The following is a 16,930-nucleotide window of genomic DNA, read 5'->3' as shown; positions in this document are numbered from 1 at the left end:
CACACAAAATGAACACCAATGTAAACTTTACACCTATACAAAAATTATTTCAAAATTGTTCACAGACTTAAATGTAAAACATACAACTGGGGCTGGCCCAGTGGTGCAGCAGTTAAGTTCGCACATTCTGCTTTGGTGCCCAGGGTTCACCAGTTCAGATCCTGGGTGCAGACCTGGCACCGCTTGGCACGCCATGCTGTGATAGGCGTCCCACATATGAAGTAGAGGAAGATGGGCATGGGTGTGAGCTCAGGGCCAGTCTTCCTCAGCAAAAAGAGGAGGATTGGCAGCAGTTAGCTCAGGGCTAATCTTTCTGAAAAAAAACCCCATAAAACTATAAAAATTTTAGAAAAAAAGAAAACAGGAGAAAATCTTTGGAATCTAGGGCTGGGCAAAGTGTTCTTAACTTGATGCCAAAAGCATGATCCATAAAAGGAAAAACTGATTAAAGGGACTTCATCAAAATAATAACTTTTGGGGCCGGCTGGGTGGCGCAGTGGTTAAGTTCACACGTTCCACGTCGGCGGCCTGGGGTTCACCAGTTCAGATCCAGGGTGCAGACATGCCAGTTGGCAAGCCATGCTGTGGTAGGCATCCCACATATAAAGTAGAGGAAGATGGGCATGGGTGTTAGCTCAGGGCCAGTCTTCCTCAGGAAAAAAAAGAGGAGGATTGGCAGCAATTAGCTCAGGGCTGATCTTCCTCAAAAAAAATAAAAAATAAAAAAATAAAAAACTTTTGCTTCACAAGAGACCCTATTAAGAGGAAAAAAAATAAGCTTCAGAGTGGAAGAAAATATTCGCAAACCACGTATCCAACAAAGAACCAGTATCTAGAATATATAAAGAACTCTCAAATTTCAACAGTTAAAAAAAGTCCAAATAGAAAAATAGACAAAAAACATGAAAAGATTTTTTTATTAAGATTATGATAGTTAACAACCTTGTGAAATTACAGTTGTACATCATTATTAGTCATGTTGTAGGTACACCACTTCACCCCTAGTGCCCTCCCCCCAACCCCCCTTTCCCCTGGTAACCACCAATCAGTTCTCTTTGTCTATATGTTAACTACCACCTATGAGTGGAGTCATACAGAGTTCATCTTTCTCTGACTGGCTTATTTCACTCAACATAATACCTCAAGGTCTATCCATGTTGTTGTGAATGGGACGACTTTGTCCTTTTTTATGGCTGAGTAGTATTCCATTGTATATATATACCATATTTTCTTTATCCAATCATCAGTTGCTGGGCACTTAGGTTGGTTCCATGACTTGGCTATTGTAAATAATGCTGCAATGAACATAGGGGTGCATGGGACTTTTGGAATTGCTGATTTCAGGTTCTTAGGATAGATACCCAGTAGTGGGATGGCTGGGTCATAAGGTATTTCTATTTTTAACTTTTTGAGAAATCTCCATACTGTTTTCCATAGTGGCTGCACCAGTTTGCATTCCCACCAACAGTGTATGAGGGTTCCTTTTTCTCCACAGCCTCTCCAACATTTGTCACTCTTGGTTTTGGATATTTTTGCCATTCTAACAGGTGTAAGGTGATATCTTAGTGTAGTTTTGATTTGCATTTCCCTGATGATTAGTGATGATGAGCATCTTTTCATGTGTCTATTGGCCATCTGCATATCTTCTTTGGAGAAATGTCTGTTCATGTCCCCTGCCCATTTTGTGACTGGGTTGTTTGATTTTTTTGTTGTTGAATTGTGGGAGTTCTTTATATATTATGGAGATTAACCCTTTGTCGGATAAATAACTTGTAAATATTTTTTCCCAATTAGTGGGCTCTTTTTTTGTTTCAATCCTGTTTTCCCTTGCCTTGAAGAAGCTCTTTAGTCTGATGAAGTCCCATTTGTTTATTCTTTCTATTGTTTCCCTCGTCTGAGGGGTTATGGTGTCTGAAAAGATTCTTTTGAAGCTGATGTCAGAGAGTGTACTGCCTATATTCTCTTCTAGAAGACTTATTGTTTCAGGCCTAATCTTTAGGTCTTTGATCCATTTTGAGTTTATTTTATGAATGGTGAAAAAGAACATGAAAAGATATTTTATAAAGAGGCTATACAGATGGCACATAAGCACATAAAAAGGTTTAACATCATTAGCTATTAGGGAAATGTAAATTAAAACAGCAATGGAATCTCATTACACATTACTTCATTAATACACATTATTGGTGTAAGACAGAGGACTAGAGCTGATGAGGATTCTGGGTTCTAGCTCCTGAAGTTGGGGGCTCATTCATTCAAGCAAGAGGCAAAATTAGGAAGTCCTTCCATGGGACTGGGGTGTGTTCTCTGATTATAAGATAATAGCTGGTTTGGGGGATGCCAAGAGGTCAAGCCAAGCCTGCTTTTTGAATAGGGGGAAGGGAAACAATGGTAGAAATGACATCTCAAGGGCCTCACTGCAGAAGCAACCAGAGCAAGGTCAGGAATCCCCAGGACACGCGTGTATCCTCTTGGAGCAGCCTAGCACTCTTCCCTGCTCCATACTACTTCCTTGGTTCAAAAATACAGGGGAAGAGCTGGTCCCGTGGCCGAGTAGTTCAGTTCGCATGCTCCACTTCAGCAGCACCGGGTTTCACTGGTTCGGATACCAGGCGAGGACACGGCACCACTCGTCAGGTCATGTTGAGGCGGTGTCCCACATGACACAACTAGAAGGACCCACAACTAAAATATACAACTATGTACTGGGGGGATTTGGGGAGAAAAAGCAGGAAAAGAAAAGATTGGCAACAGTTGTTAGTTCAAGTGCCCATCTTAAAAAAAAACAAAACAACGGGAAAAGGAGCCAATCTTAAAAACAACAACAACAACAACGGGAAAAAACTGTCTGGCTGGGAAAAAGACTGGATGCAGATACGGGTCTTGGAGCTGGTAGAGAAGAAACAGCTGTGTGGGAGAAAAGACTACTCTCCCCACTTGATATATGCTCTGCTCTCTCTTTCTCCTCTTATTTTCCTTTGCATTCTTTATCTGCTTACTGACTTTTCTCAAGTGCTCGTCTCTCTTACTTTCCTTATCTGTTCCCTAACTCATTATTTTTCTTCTTTCCTCTTGCTAAAAGCCTCTATCTCTCAATGTTCTTTAGAGCACACTGACTAAGCTGGATAGGAATTATGAGGAGGAAGAGGTACTCACACAAGCACAGATTCCTAAAACATTTAAGCTACAAAAGAGGGTGATATCAGACTCTAAAATCACATATTACACACAGGAAAACTGGGTGCAGAGATGTGTGCGCACAGGAAAACTAAGGTGCAGAGAAGGGAAATAACTTGTGTAAGTCACATTGGAGATTTTTGGCAAAGCCAGAACTTGAGCCTGAGACCCACTGGGACTGCTCCCCCAATTTTTAACAGACAGAGCTCAACTTGGAGAGAAAGAAAGTTCTGCTGCAGCCAATGAAAATATGGTAAGATAAATGAGAGCAACAATAAGAGAAATAATCTATGTTGTATTGCCAACAATAGTTATCAAGTAGTTATGAACCAGTTATAAACTAGCCAGGTGGTTTGGTGGTAGGATTTGGGTAGAAGGAAAATCCCATGAGGCTAAACTTCCAAGAGGGAACTCTTCTCTCTTCCTGACTGTGGATTATTTTAAATGCACCAGCACCCCACCTCAGAAAGTAATGTTATACTATAAACACTCTAGGGAGAAACTGCCCAAATGAAAGGACCAGACACACGTTCCTGAGGACAGGAATAGAGAACCTACATTTTGAGCCTACATTGTTTTTTCCCTAAAACCACTTTCATTTCAAGAAAATATCAAAAAATGTGTCCATTTTTACAGGGTTCCTTGTTAGTACCAAAGACCTTCAGAAATTTTAGAGCATAGGATGTTGGCAACAAGCACCAAAGCAGATGACTCTTTCTGGATGAGAGAAACCTTCATCTAAGCGAGAGTGATGCTCCTTAACACAAGGAAAAGCCTCTGTTAAGGAAGTGAGTGTGGAAGGAGCTGCTGGCAGCCCATGCCAAAAGCATCTTGGTAACCGATCGGTACCCCAAACGTTTCCTACTTACATGGAACAGTGGAAAGTGCCAACAGGGTTCTCACGACGGATGTCTTCATACTCCTCATATATCCCCCGCTTTTGCCTGGTACTAACATAGTCCATCAACTCTTGGACCGTCATGGCGTGGGGACCTGGAACATGTACCGAGTCCCAGTCTAAGGCAGGAGGGAGGGAGAACAGGATGATCTCATCGAAGGGATCCGGGTGGCCATTCATCTCGGGTAGGAACTGGAAATTCCAAGTGGCGAGGTCAATTTTGATGTACCCACCCAGGTTTTCTGGAAGGCACTCCCTGGGCAGGTGCTGGGTGACCTCAGACGTCTTTAATATCTGAATCTGGAAGGCCAGAAAGAACCATGTGAGTATGCGGGGTGGGGGGGGAAGGGGGCGGTAGACATAAAGATAGTGAAGATAAAGAACAAATGTGCTTATGTTAGGTTTGGAGAACATGATGACATTTGCTTGAAATACTTGGTATACCTGTAAAGGAAGTAGACTGCATTTCATCTGCTTGGGATTGAAGTCCTATGAATTTCTTAAAGGTTTGACTTCCCAGAATGTATATCAAATTCCCTCCTGGAATTAGGGGCCCTGTTATATACCTTCTGAAAGGAAGGTATGGTGAACAAAGGCTTTATACTATTAACAAGGCTTCCCAGTACCATCTCATGCGACTATTTGCCTTTTTGACTACTAACAATGCATAGGTAGTGATTATTTTTGTCAAGCCCCTACTAAGACAACCAATTCTAAGCCTGTTATCTTATGCTTTACTCACAGCTCGGTATAGGTGTTCTCAAAGACAGGTTTCTGTGAAATAAAAGACAAGACCAGCCACCCAGAGGCAAGGTAGCCCAAAGAAAAATGCTAGAGAAGTAATCATAATACCTAATTCTGCTCTCTGATTGGACATGGCCACACTAGACCAAATTAGCCTAGTTGGTTTTCTTGGAATCCGTGTGAAATGAGGATGCTTGTCTCTCTTGCTGTTACCTATTCCTGGAATGCCCCATTTTCCTCCTCGGCCTCTTCAAGGGCCAGCTTATAGTGCACCTCTTCTGTGAAGCCCTCCCTGACTGCCTGAGGCAATATTCTCCTCTGTGCAGAGCCACAGTCCTCTGCCTGCACGTCTTTCTCTATGTTCCCTATCAGGACCATGAGCTCTTTGAGGGTAAGGACTGTCTTAGTCAATTTTTAATTCCCAGGGCCCAGAGCCTGGACTATAAAGGTGCTCAATATATTCTGAGTTTATACATGCATTTACACTTATATATAATTCAAGTGTAAGAACTTGCCTAAGGAGTCCTCTCAAAGAGTTATCTCAGGAAAGATCTCTCCTACTCAGATTCACTAGGTCCCCAAGTAGTTCACAGAACCAAATGTCTTCAGTTTTCCCTCTCCAACCTAAGTCATCTTAGCTATAAAGATCTGCATTGTTATTAATGTTATAACCTCATAATCCTATCCTACTATGTCACTGTTTCATATGCCCTTTCTTTCGAGGATTCCAAGGATGAGACGTGAATGAGGGAAACCATAATCTTTCAATCCTGGAACACTCAGGGGATGATAACAGAATTAAGATAATTTTAGAAAACACTTTTGAAGTTAGAAAGCGACAAGCTGTTTTAAGAGAAAATGCCAGGAATAAAAGTAGCAAGAGATGCAGTGAGCGACTCTTCCACCACGTAGGTGGTCAAAGGGACTGAATGATATTTCCAGATGAACAAATTCAAACACTAGTTCAACTAATGCAATTATATTAGAAGTTGTTAAATATTAACAACTTCTAACAACTGTATAGCACTAGGCTAAATTTTGGAAGTAGTAGCTATCTCTAAGTTAACCATGGGACACATTCCTTCAGTACTCTCTTTATGCAAGGTGCTATGGAATGGGAGCGCCACTACGCCTAGTTCCTAACTTCAAGGAACTTGTAGTTACAGTGGGAAAGGCAGCCTGTACTGAGGTGAGTAAAGAATAAAGCAGAGAATACAAGTGAATACACTCACAGAAACAGAAAGTACTCTGGAAGACAAGCTAGGAGGATTTTTTTGAAGGTAGAAAATTAACTGGCAGGTTTCAACAGTAGAGATGTGAATGTATCTATCCACCTCCAAATAAAATAAAGCTAGCTTGCCTTACCCTCTCCCGGACTTTGTCCTTCAGGAGGAGGCTGATGATGGAATAGGGCACTCGGAACCATATGGGTGCTCCCACAATCAATACTTTCTTCAAACGAGCTGGAAATGCTCCCTGTAGAGAACACATATGAGGATTTAAAGATACCAGTTAGGGCACTGCAACAGAGCCCTAATGGAACCTGTGACTGTTCAAGCCCAAAGTGGAGGTTTTCTGCTCTTCTCCCCATTCTTACCCAGCAGGGGGAGTCTACAGCCTAATTCAGGTTTCACTTCAGTTGCCAGAGAAAAAATGGTTAAAAAGAAAGAAATTAAAAGCTGATTTACTTTTAAAAGTAATGATATAATATTCTTGTCAACATAAGTTTTATGGATCAAAAACTATTCTGACTTGTATCAGCACATACGTGTGTATCCTTAGGTTCTGCTTATTAAAACTTTACAGAAAAATCAGATCATGAATAAACTGAAGAGGAAAAAAAATTTCTCATAATCTTTCCTTTATTCTGATATCTGTGTATTTATAATCCCTTATTTTTTTACCCATCTCTTTATTTATGCATTCATTTATTCAGTCAATAAATATGATCAGGGTACAAGGGCAAGTGAGGTCTAAAAGAACGGAGACATCCTGATCTGCACAAAGCCTAAGAATGAAAAATTATTCATTCCTAATCCCCAGCTGTTGGTTTCATTTAGTTTCTTAATATTCCAGCCCTTCTGATAGGCAAGGATACTATGTAATATTGCCCTTATAACTGGGAAGAAATTATTCCCAAGGACTCAAAAAAAGAGAAAATTGTATCTCACTATCTTCTACCACTTTCTCCCTATTCTTTTCCAAAAGACTGATTCTCAATTTGACATGTCACTCTCTGGCTACTCTTCAGTTCTACTGATTTCGTGGGTCCACAAACATTCCTTATAAAGACTATACAGTATCCAGAACAAAATTCTCCAAAAACATCTTCTCTAAAGTCTGAGAAACTACCTTTTATCTCTTCCCTCAAAGATGCAACAATTCATTTCAGGGCGTAAATAGCCAAGTCCCCTTTAACTGCCAGACTGAAAACCAGTCTCAAGGAATTCCCATATTTCTACAAAATGATAAATAGAAAGTGGAAGCCATTACATCTGCTTCCTCAGAGCAAAGACCTACAGACTCAGGCCTAGTCCATTTAAATGACTGTATGGCACCCAAATATACTGTTGATGGGACGGTAAATTACTAACACCTTCTAGAAGGCATCGGCATTATAAATTATTTAAAATGTGTGTATCCTTTGATCAATGAATTTTATTTCTGAGACTCTACCCTAAGGAAATAACCAGAAACATAAAGATTTATAAACAAAAGTGTTTACTGCACCTGTATTTTGGATAGTTAAAAATACTTTAAAACTGGAAAGAATATATATGTTCTGAAAATGGGTAGGGGTTAACAAAAATTGTATATCTTATAAGATTATTACATAAACTTTAAAATGAAAATTTCAAAAATTTTTTACAACTTGGAAAAATTCTCACAATGTAATCTTAATTAAACTAAACAGGATCAAAACTATAATCTCAATTTTGTTTAAAAAATTACACACACACATATATACTTTCACAAAGAAGAAAGACTGTAAAGAATTATATCAAAAGTTCAACAGAATTTATCTCTGATAAGTGGGGTTATGAGTTATTTTAATTTTATTCTTTCTATTTTATTTTCTATAATACTTTGTATTACTTTCATTTTTTACAACCTTATTGAAAACGTTTATATCCTTTGTTCCAGTAATTCTACTTCTAGAAACCTACTTCAAGCAAATTATTTGATGTGCAAAGAAATATAAAAATGCTTGCTGAAAATACTGTGTATTATAACAAATGAGAAAAAACCAAATATCAAACATAGAAATGATTAAACAAATTATAGTAAGTACAGGATAGACTTAGCAATTACAAATGTTCATAAAATAAAGTTGTTGGAGCTTATTGTGTATTGAAGTTGTATAAACATAATTAGGAGCATATTGAAAAACATCTAGAAGAAAGTACCATGCACCAAAATGTCAACACTGGTTATTTCTGCATGATATCAAAGACAATATTTTTTCTTAATGTATATTGGTGTGAGTTGTCCAGAATTTTGTACAATGAAAATTTTTTCTGATTATAATAGTATATTAAAGTATAAAAGATAAATATGAAAAAAATTAGCCACCCTATAAATAATATCAGCATAAAAGTATAACAGTAAAAAGTCTGATTTATAATATCACTTGTGCACACCAACACCATTCACACACACTCTCTCTCCCCCTCTAACTCTCTCCCTGTAAATCAATGATCTTACAAAAAAGATGATTTATCCTTGGTGTCTGCTATGTTTTATATGTAAATAAATATATATATTCATTTTTTAGCCTAGAAATAAACTTCATTAAGAAACATGCGTGATAAATAAAATAATTTAAAATTTTTATTGAAAGACATAACAAAAGACTTAAAAAAAAAAACAAAGCAGCAGCATAGCATTCCTGGGTGGGAGAAGATAACACTGTAAGATGTCAATTCTCTCTAAATTAATTTATTAATTCATTATATGCAAATAAAATCTCAGTGTTTTATTTCCCAGAACCAGACTGAATTACTCTAAAGTTCATCTAATCCAGAGATGGTAATTTTTTAAAAAAATTTTCTCATCAAATTTACAATTTTGACAAAGAGGTTACTTCTGGAGAATGGCACAGGCATGTCTGAGGAAGGAGGTCAGGTATTTTTCCTTGAATTGGTTTTTAATTGCTTTTATAGTTAAAAAACAAAAACTAGTTATAAAATAAAGTTCATTTTCAGTATGCATGTTATATATCAGTAAAAATTTAAATAAAAGCACACAAAAGTGTATGTCAAAGAATAAAAGAGCAAAAATAGTCAAAACAACTTTTAGAAATAGAGTATTATTAGGAAGCTTGTCCTGCAAGATATTAAACTTTATTATAAGGCTGTAATAAATAAAACAGTGCATATGTTGGTCTATATCAATAGAACAGAACAGGGAGTCTGGGGGCCAGCCCCATGGCCGAGTGGTTAAGTTCACTCACTTGCTTTGGCAGCCCAGGGTTTCACTGGTTCAGATCCTGGAAGCAGACATGGCACTGCTCATCAGGCCATGGTGAGGAGGTGTCCCACATGCCACAGTGAGAAGGACCCACAACTAAAAATACACAACTATGTACCGGGGGGCTTTGGGGAGAAAAAGGAAAAATAAAATCTTTAAAAGAACAAGGAGGGAGCCGGCCCCATGGCCCAGTGGTTAACTTCACACACTCCGCTGCGGCGGCCTAGGGTTTCACCGGTTCGAATCCTGGGCGCGGACATGGCACGGCTCATCAGGCCACGCTGAGGTGGCATCCCACATGCCACAACTAGAAGGACCCATAACTAAAAATACACAACTACGTACTGGGGGCTTTGGGAGAAAAAGGAAAAGTAAAAAAAAATCTAAAAAAAAAAAAAAAGAACAGGGAGTCCAGAAATAGACACACCTACCACAAGGGAATTTAGTATAAAAGTATTATCCTAAATGAATAGAAAAAATGTATTAGTTAGTAAGTGTTCCCAGGACAGCTATTTGAAAGCAAATTATTTTATCTAAAATACTATGTATCATATATAATATTATATATATACTATATATAGTATAGTATATAAAATTTTTTGAAAAATAAAGAAAACATAGTAGTATGATGAAAGACACCATAAAATTGAACAAATTATAAACTGCAAAAAATGCTAGTAACACATACTTAATTATATTCTTAATAACAAGTCTTATAAATGAGTAAGAGATAAACACTTCAATAGAAAAATGGGTAAAGTATATGAGAAGAAAAATTTTGAAAGAAATACTTGATGATAAACATGAAAACATGCTAAAGCTCATCAGTAATAAGAAAAACACCAAATAAAAACATGTATATGATTAAAATCCAAATAAATTAATGTTGACAAAACCAGTGAAAAACACTGTTGATGGGAATGTAAATTTGAATCAAGTTTTTGAGGGCTATTTGGGAATATTTATCAAAAATTTAAATGTTTCCATTCTTTGACCCTACGAATTTGATTATTAGCAATTTATCCTGAGGAAATTATTGGCCAATATAAAAAAATGTATGTAAAATGATGCTCACTGAAGCCTTTATAAAGGCACAAAGATTGATAGAATCAGTGAAAGTATCTAATATCCAGTACTGGAAAGCTAGTGTGCATATCCTCTTACCTGGATGCTTCCCTCTCTTCCTTTTAAGCTCTTGAACTACCTAAAATAAGACTGTTTCCAATCTATTTTTTACTATTGTAGTTGTATTAAGAATGCTGGTGGCCACAGGCCCAGCCGGTGGCGCAGCGGTTAAGTGTGCATGTTCTGATTTAGTGGCCCAGGGTTTGCTGGTTCAGATCCCGGGTGTGGACATGGCACCACTTGGCACACCATGCTGTTTTAGGCATCCCATGTATAAAGTAGAGGAAGATGGGCACGGATGTTAGCCCAGGGCCAGTCTTCCTCAGCAAAAAGAAGAGGATTGGCAGTAGTTAGCTCAGGGCTAATCTTCCTCAAAAAAAAAAAGATGCTGGTGGCCAAAACATGTTTATTTTTATAATGTCTGTAACTTAAACACTTCAGCAGTCAGCAAATATTTACTCATTCAACAAATATTTGAGAACTTAGTATGGGCCAGGTACAGCAGTGACCAAAGCAAACAAAAATTCCTTGCCTTCATGGAGCTTACATTCTTGTTCTTTTACCTAAATATATGAACAAGAATTTACATTCTAGGAGTGCTCAGCTGGCATTTAATCAGAAAGGTGACCCTCCCAAAGCAGCTACTGTAAGCCCTTCAGAAGCTATTCCTATTATATGAGATATTCCTTTATATAACAGATGTTAGAAATGGGCTCTTATCGTTGAAACTGGTGACATTTGATATATGTGAATTGCCTAGATATTTTGGGGATATTCCCCTCCCTTAGAAACAGGGCAGAGATCTGGTAAACTACATCCTGTATCTTTTAGAATGGCACTTAGGGTTACAGTGAAATCTGGGGTTGACTTTGGAGGATTTTAACTGCCCAATGCCATTAACAGTATGCCTTCAGGGTACTGTTGTGTCTGCCTGAAGAGAACTTTTCATGCCAAAGTTGAAGCATCTAGAGAAACACAGAACTGGGATTTCATTAAGGATACCACACACATTGCATGAACAGATTTTGTGCTGCTTGCTAATAATTTTGTCCAATAAATATTTATTGTATAGCTAAAAGAAAAACAGCACGAACTTCATTTTTTTCTGCTTAGTATATCCATAAAAGGAATACTCTGCAGCCATTAAAAAAAATGAGGGAAAAAAATTAGTAAAAGCTATAAGTATTGACATAGAAAGATGAAGGAAGATACACTGTTAAGTAAAAAATGTCAAGTTACAACCACTGGATATAGTACAACTCAATATTTGTAAAGAAAAAAATAATAAATTACCCTCATCCTGTGTGTGCATACATACATACATACATAACCATTTTAAAAGCCTGGACATACATACCCCAAACTCTTTAGACTGATAATCTCCAAGGGGTGGGAGTATAAGTAATATTTTAGTCTGTCACTATTTAGTTGTATTACCTTCGGCAGTTTCTTAAAATTCTCTAGGCCTACGTTTCTAGAACTGTAAAATGGGGATAGTGATAGTGATAGCCATCACACCTCATAAGAGTGATGTCAGGATTATATGAGTTTTAAAGCATAAAAAGAGCTAAGAACAGTATGCAAAGCATTCAGTATATATTAGTAAGTATTACTTTATATGTGTCTGCATTAATGAAAATTTTTTTTAACCTATATGTTTTAGCCATGTATTTCATAATCAGAAAAATAAAGATTTATCCTTCAGGGGGTAAATTCCACATTGTTGGGTTTAAATGATTCATCTAAAACAATAATTAGGGGGCCAGCCCAGTGGCGCAGCGGTTAAGTGCCCACGTTCTGCTTCGGTGGCCCGGGGTTAGCCGGTTTGGATCCTGGGTGCGGACATGGCACTGCTTGGCATGCCATGCTGTGGTAGGTGTCCCACATATAAAGCAGAGGAAGATGGGCATGGATGTGAGCTCAGGGCCAGTCTTCCTCAGCAAAAAGAGGATTGGCAGCAGTTAGCTCAGGGCTAATCTTCCTCAAAAAAAAAAAAAAAAAAAACAATAATTAAACTGTTAAGAATCCATATGATGATGTTCATACTACCTAAAGCAATCTACAGATTCAATGCAATCCCAATCAGAATCCCAATGACATTCTTCATGGAAATAGAACAAGGAATCCTAAAATTCATATGGGGCAACCAAAGACCCCAAATTGCTAAAGCAATCCTGAGAAAAAACAACAAAGCTGGAGGCATCACAATCCCTGACTTCAATATACTACAAAGCTATAGTAATCAAAACAGCATGGTACTGGTACAAAAACAGGCACACAGATCAAGAGAACAGAATTGAAAGCCAAGAAATAAAACCACACATCTACGGACAGCTAATCTTCAAAAAGGAGCTGAGAACATACAATGGAGAAAGGAAAGTCTCTTCAACAAATGGTGTTGAGAAAACTGGTTAGCCAAATGCAAAAGAATGAAAACAAACCATTCTCTTACACCATTCACAAAAATAAACTCAAAATGGATCAAAGACTTGAAGGTAAGACCTGAAACCATAAGACTTCTGGAAGAAAATATAGGCAGAACACTCTTTGATATTAGTCTTAAAAGGATCTTTTCAGACAGTATGTCTCCTTGGACAAGGGAAACAATAGAAAGAATAAAACAAGTGGGACTTTGTCAGACTAAAGAGCTTCTACAAGGCAAGGGAAAACAGGATTGAGCTGAAAAGACAACCCACCAACTGCGAAAAAATATTTGCAAATCATATATCCAACAAAGGGTTAGTCTCCATAATGTATAATGAACTCACACAGCTCAACAACAAAAAATCAAACATCCCAATCAAAAAATGGGCAGGGGATATGAACAGACATTTCTCCAAAGAAGATATACAGATGGCCAATGGGCACATGAAAAGATGCTCATCATCACTGATCATCAGGGAAATGCAAGTCAAAACTACACTAAGATATCACCTTACACCCATTAGAATGGCTACAATAACCAAAACAAAAAATAACAAATGTTGGAGAGGGTGTGGAGAAAAAGGAATCCTCATACACTACTGGTGGGAATGCAAACTTGTGCAGCCACTACAGAAAAGTAAAGAGATTTCTCAAAAAATTAAAAATAGAAATACCCACTATCCCACTACTGGGTATTTATCCAAAGAACTTGAAATCAACAATTCAAAGACACTTATGCACCCCTATGTTCACTGCAGCATTATTCACAATAGTCAAGATGTGGAAGCAGCCCATTGACTGATGACTGGATAAAGAAGATACGGTACATATTATATATATATATATATATATATATATATATATATATATACCATGGAATACTACTCAGCCATAAAAAATGATAAAATTGTCCCATTCACAACAACATGGATGGACCTTGAGGGTATTATGCTAAATGAAATAAGCCGGATAGAGAAAGACAAACTCTGTATGATTCCACTCATATGTGGAAGATAAACACGTGGACAAAGAGAACAGATTAGTGGTTACCAGGGGGAAGTGTGGTGGGGAGTGGGCACAAAGGGTAAAGGGGCGCACCTATAAGATGACTGATAATAATAATGTACAACTGAAATTTCATAATGTTGTAAACTATCATAACCTAAATAAAAAAAAAAGAATCCATATGATGGCAACTAAAATAGGTTATGACTTTTTAAAATTTAAAACCAGAATTAATCCTAAGAAATTTACTAAGATGAAGAAAATCTACTCAGAGCAACTTAAGAAGTCAAACATTATTAGTATTTTTATTCTAGTGTCATATTTTAATCCAAATCCTCATCACAGTAACTGCTGGAAATTAATTCACATTAAATAGAAGTCTGGAGTGTGAGACTTCAAAATAAATTTGAATGTGTGCATTCAAAATAAATTTCTGTCTACAATTTGCATGAGAATAGGGATGGTAGGGGATTATATTTAAAATTTTATCTTTTCCCAATGACAGAGCAACTAAGTCACTAATAAGAACATGATATAGATTCTAAAACAACAGGACTTTATTTCAGCCTCTTTGAAGTTATATAGCAAAAACAACAACAAAACATAGAGTATTTCATTATTTTGAACCAAATAAAGGAGGAGACACAAACAGCATAAAAACATTTGAAAAAAAGATACAACTTTGTTATTAAAGGAGTTCAAACAAACAAGCAAGAGAAAAAAGGAAGTATCAGTTTAAGAATTTCTAAATTCAAAAAAGGAAAAAAATTACAGAGTGCATTGCTGGGATGGTTCAAGGAAATAGATATCCATACTTGTTGGTTACAATGTAAATTTTTTCCCACTTTTATGAAAAGTAACCTGGTGATGTATAAGAGAGATATAAGAACATTCATAATCTTTAACCAAATAATACAAGTCTTATAAATATGTTCTTAAAATAATTTAAGAGGAAAAGCTAAAATGATCATAACAGCATTATTTAAACCTGAAAACAACCTAAAAAATACAGAAAGACGGTTAGATGATTATTAAATTGTCTGTGGTATACTAACAGGTTATTGAGACTTTGTTAAAATTGACAAATAGAAAGTCTAAGTTGTGGAAAGGAGGGACTATTTAATATGTAAAAATGGAAAAAAATTAGCTATCCATATGGGGGGAAAAGGTCAGATTCCTACATCTCATACTACACTCAACAATCAACTCCAGATGGATTAAGATCTTAAATGACAAAAGCAAATTTTAAACTTTTAACAGAAAGTAGCCCCTCAAAAAGTTAAACATAGACGGGGCTGGCCCCGTGGCTGAGTGGTTAAGTCTGTGCGCTCCGCTGCAGGCGGCCCAGTGCTTCGTTGGTTCGAATCCTGGGCACGGACATGGCACTGCTCATCAAACCACGCTGAGGCAGCGTCCCACATGCTACAACTAGAAGGACCCACAACGAAGAATATACAACTATGTACTGGGGGGCTTTGGGGAGAAAAAGGAAAAAATAAAATCTTTAAAAAAAAAAAAAAAAAAAAAGTTAAACATAGAATTACCATATGATCCAGTTAATTCCACGTCTAGGTATATACGCAAAAGAAGTGAAAGCAGGGACTCAAACAGATGCTTGTACACCAACGTTCATAGCAGCATTATTCACAACAGCCAAAAGGTGGAAACAACCCAAATGTCCACCAACAGATGAATAAACAAATAAAATGTGGTATATGCATATAATGGAATATTATTAATCCTTAAAAAGGAATGAAATTCATGGGGCCGGACCGTGGCCGAGTGGTTAAGTTTGCCCACTCTACTTTGGCGGCCCAGGGTTTCGCCAGTTCAGATCCCAGGGACAGACATGGAACCGCACCTCAGGCCATGCTGGGGCCGCATCCCACATGGCACAACCAGAAGGACCTGCAACTAGAATATACAACTATGTACTGGAGGGCTTTGGGGAGAAGAAGAAGGAAAAAGAAGATTGCCAACAGATGTTAGCTCAGGTGCCAATCTTTAAAAAAAAAAGAAAAAAAGGAATGAAATTCTGATTCTGATACATGCTATATATGAATCCTGAAAACATCATGCTAAGTGAAATAGAACAGATACAAAAGGACAAATATTGTACAATTCCACTTATATGAGAGTCTAGAACAGGCAAATTCATAGAGACAGAAGAGAGGTTGCCAGGGGCTGTGAGGAGGGGGGAATGGGGAGATATTGTTCAATGGGTACACAGTTTCTGTTTGGGATGACAAAATCATTCTGAAATGGACAGTGGTGATGGTTGTATTGTGAATATACTTAATGCCACTGAATTGTAAACTTAAAAGTGGTTAAAATGGTAAATTTTGTTATGTATATTTTACCACAATAAAAAAGAAAACTAAAAAGTTAATACACATGGCAGAATCAGTGGTAGAGCAGTAAAAAAAAAAAGAAAATAGTTAATATATTTTTTCCAACTTTGGAATAGGGAAGGACTTAAGATGCAAAACATATTAACCAAAAAAGAAAATACAGACACATTTAACCATATTAAAATTAAGAACTTCTGTTAGTCAAAAGGACTTTATAAAAAGTGAAAAAACAAGCTATAAACTGAGACAGTGTGTGTATATGTATATACACACACACATATGTATACACAAATAGATTAGTATTAATAATATACGAAAAACTACAATAGGAAAACAGGTAAAACTCATAGTCATTTTGCAGAAGAAGAAAGCATCTATGGCCAATAAATATATGAAGAGATAATTAATCTCACTAATAAGAAAAATGCAAGTTAAACCACAAGATACTATTTTATACTCAACTGAATGGGAAAAAATTAAGTCTGATATTATCAAGTGTTGAAGACGATGTGGATCACTGAAAGTTTTACACATGGCAGGTGGGTACAACCACTTTGGAAAACAATTTCGCACTATTTTATAAAGTTGAATCTTTACAGACTTTATGACCTAGTAATTGTACTCCTAGATGTATACTCTAGAGCATGCATTCTCAGTGGGGGTGATATCATCCCCAAGGGGGTAAAATTAGTTCTGAACAGAGTGGGGAATGGGCAAAAAACCCCATCATACTCTT

The 16,930-nt window shown here is 37.1% G+C and overlaps 1 protein-coding gene and 1 long non-coding RNA gene across 5 annotated transcripts in view; one reads left to right on the top strand and one right to left on the bottom strand.

Moving 5' to 3' along the window:
• Positions 1–16,930, bottom strand: part of PTPN9 (protein tyrosine phosphatase non-receptor type 9) — a 79,188-nt gene that overhangs the window by 19,607 nt on the left and 42,651 nt on the right. For 2 of the 4 annotated variants that reach the window (XM_070574713.1, XM_070574727.1), the window contains 3 exons: positions 6,185–6,295; positions 4,309–4,375; positions 4,047–4,194 (listed from right to left, as the gene is read on the bottom strand). In XM_070574713.1, the coding sequence (XP_070430814.1) occupies positions 4,047–4,194; positions 4,309–4,375; positions 6,185–6,295 (326 nt within the window). Of the gene's footprint in view, positions 1–4,046; positions 4,376–6,184; positions 6,296–16,930 lie in introns of all 4 variants that reach the window. The other 2 variants (XM_070574721.1, XM_070574706.1) reach the window with 1 other exon arrangement.
• LOC139075918 (uncharacterized) overlaps positions 1–16,930 on the top strand; it is a 60,130-nt gene that overhangs the window by 16,010 nt on the left and 27,190 nt on the right. The gene's annotated exons all lie outside the window — the stretch shown is intronic.

This window comes from Equus przewalskii, chromosome 1 (genome assembly GCF_037783145.1).
Source record: "Equus przewalskii isolate Varuska chromosome 1, EquPr2, whole genome shotgun sequence".
In the NCBI taxonomy this organism is placed as follows: Eukaryota; Metazoa; Chordata; class Mammalia; order Perissodactyla; family Equidae; genus Equus; species Equus przewalskii.
This window is presented reverse-complemented; position numbering and strand designations above follow the sequence as displayed.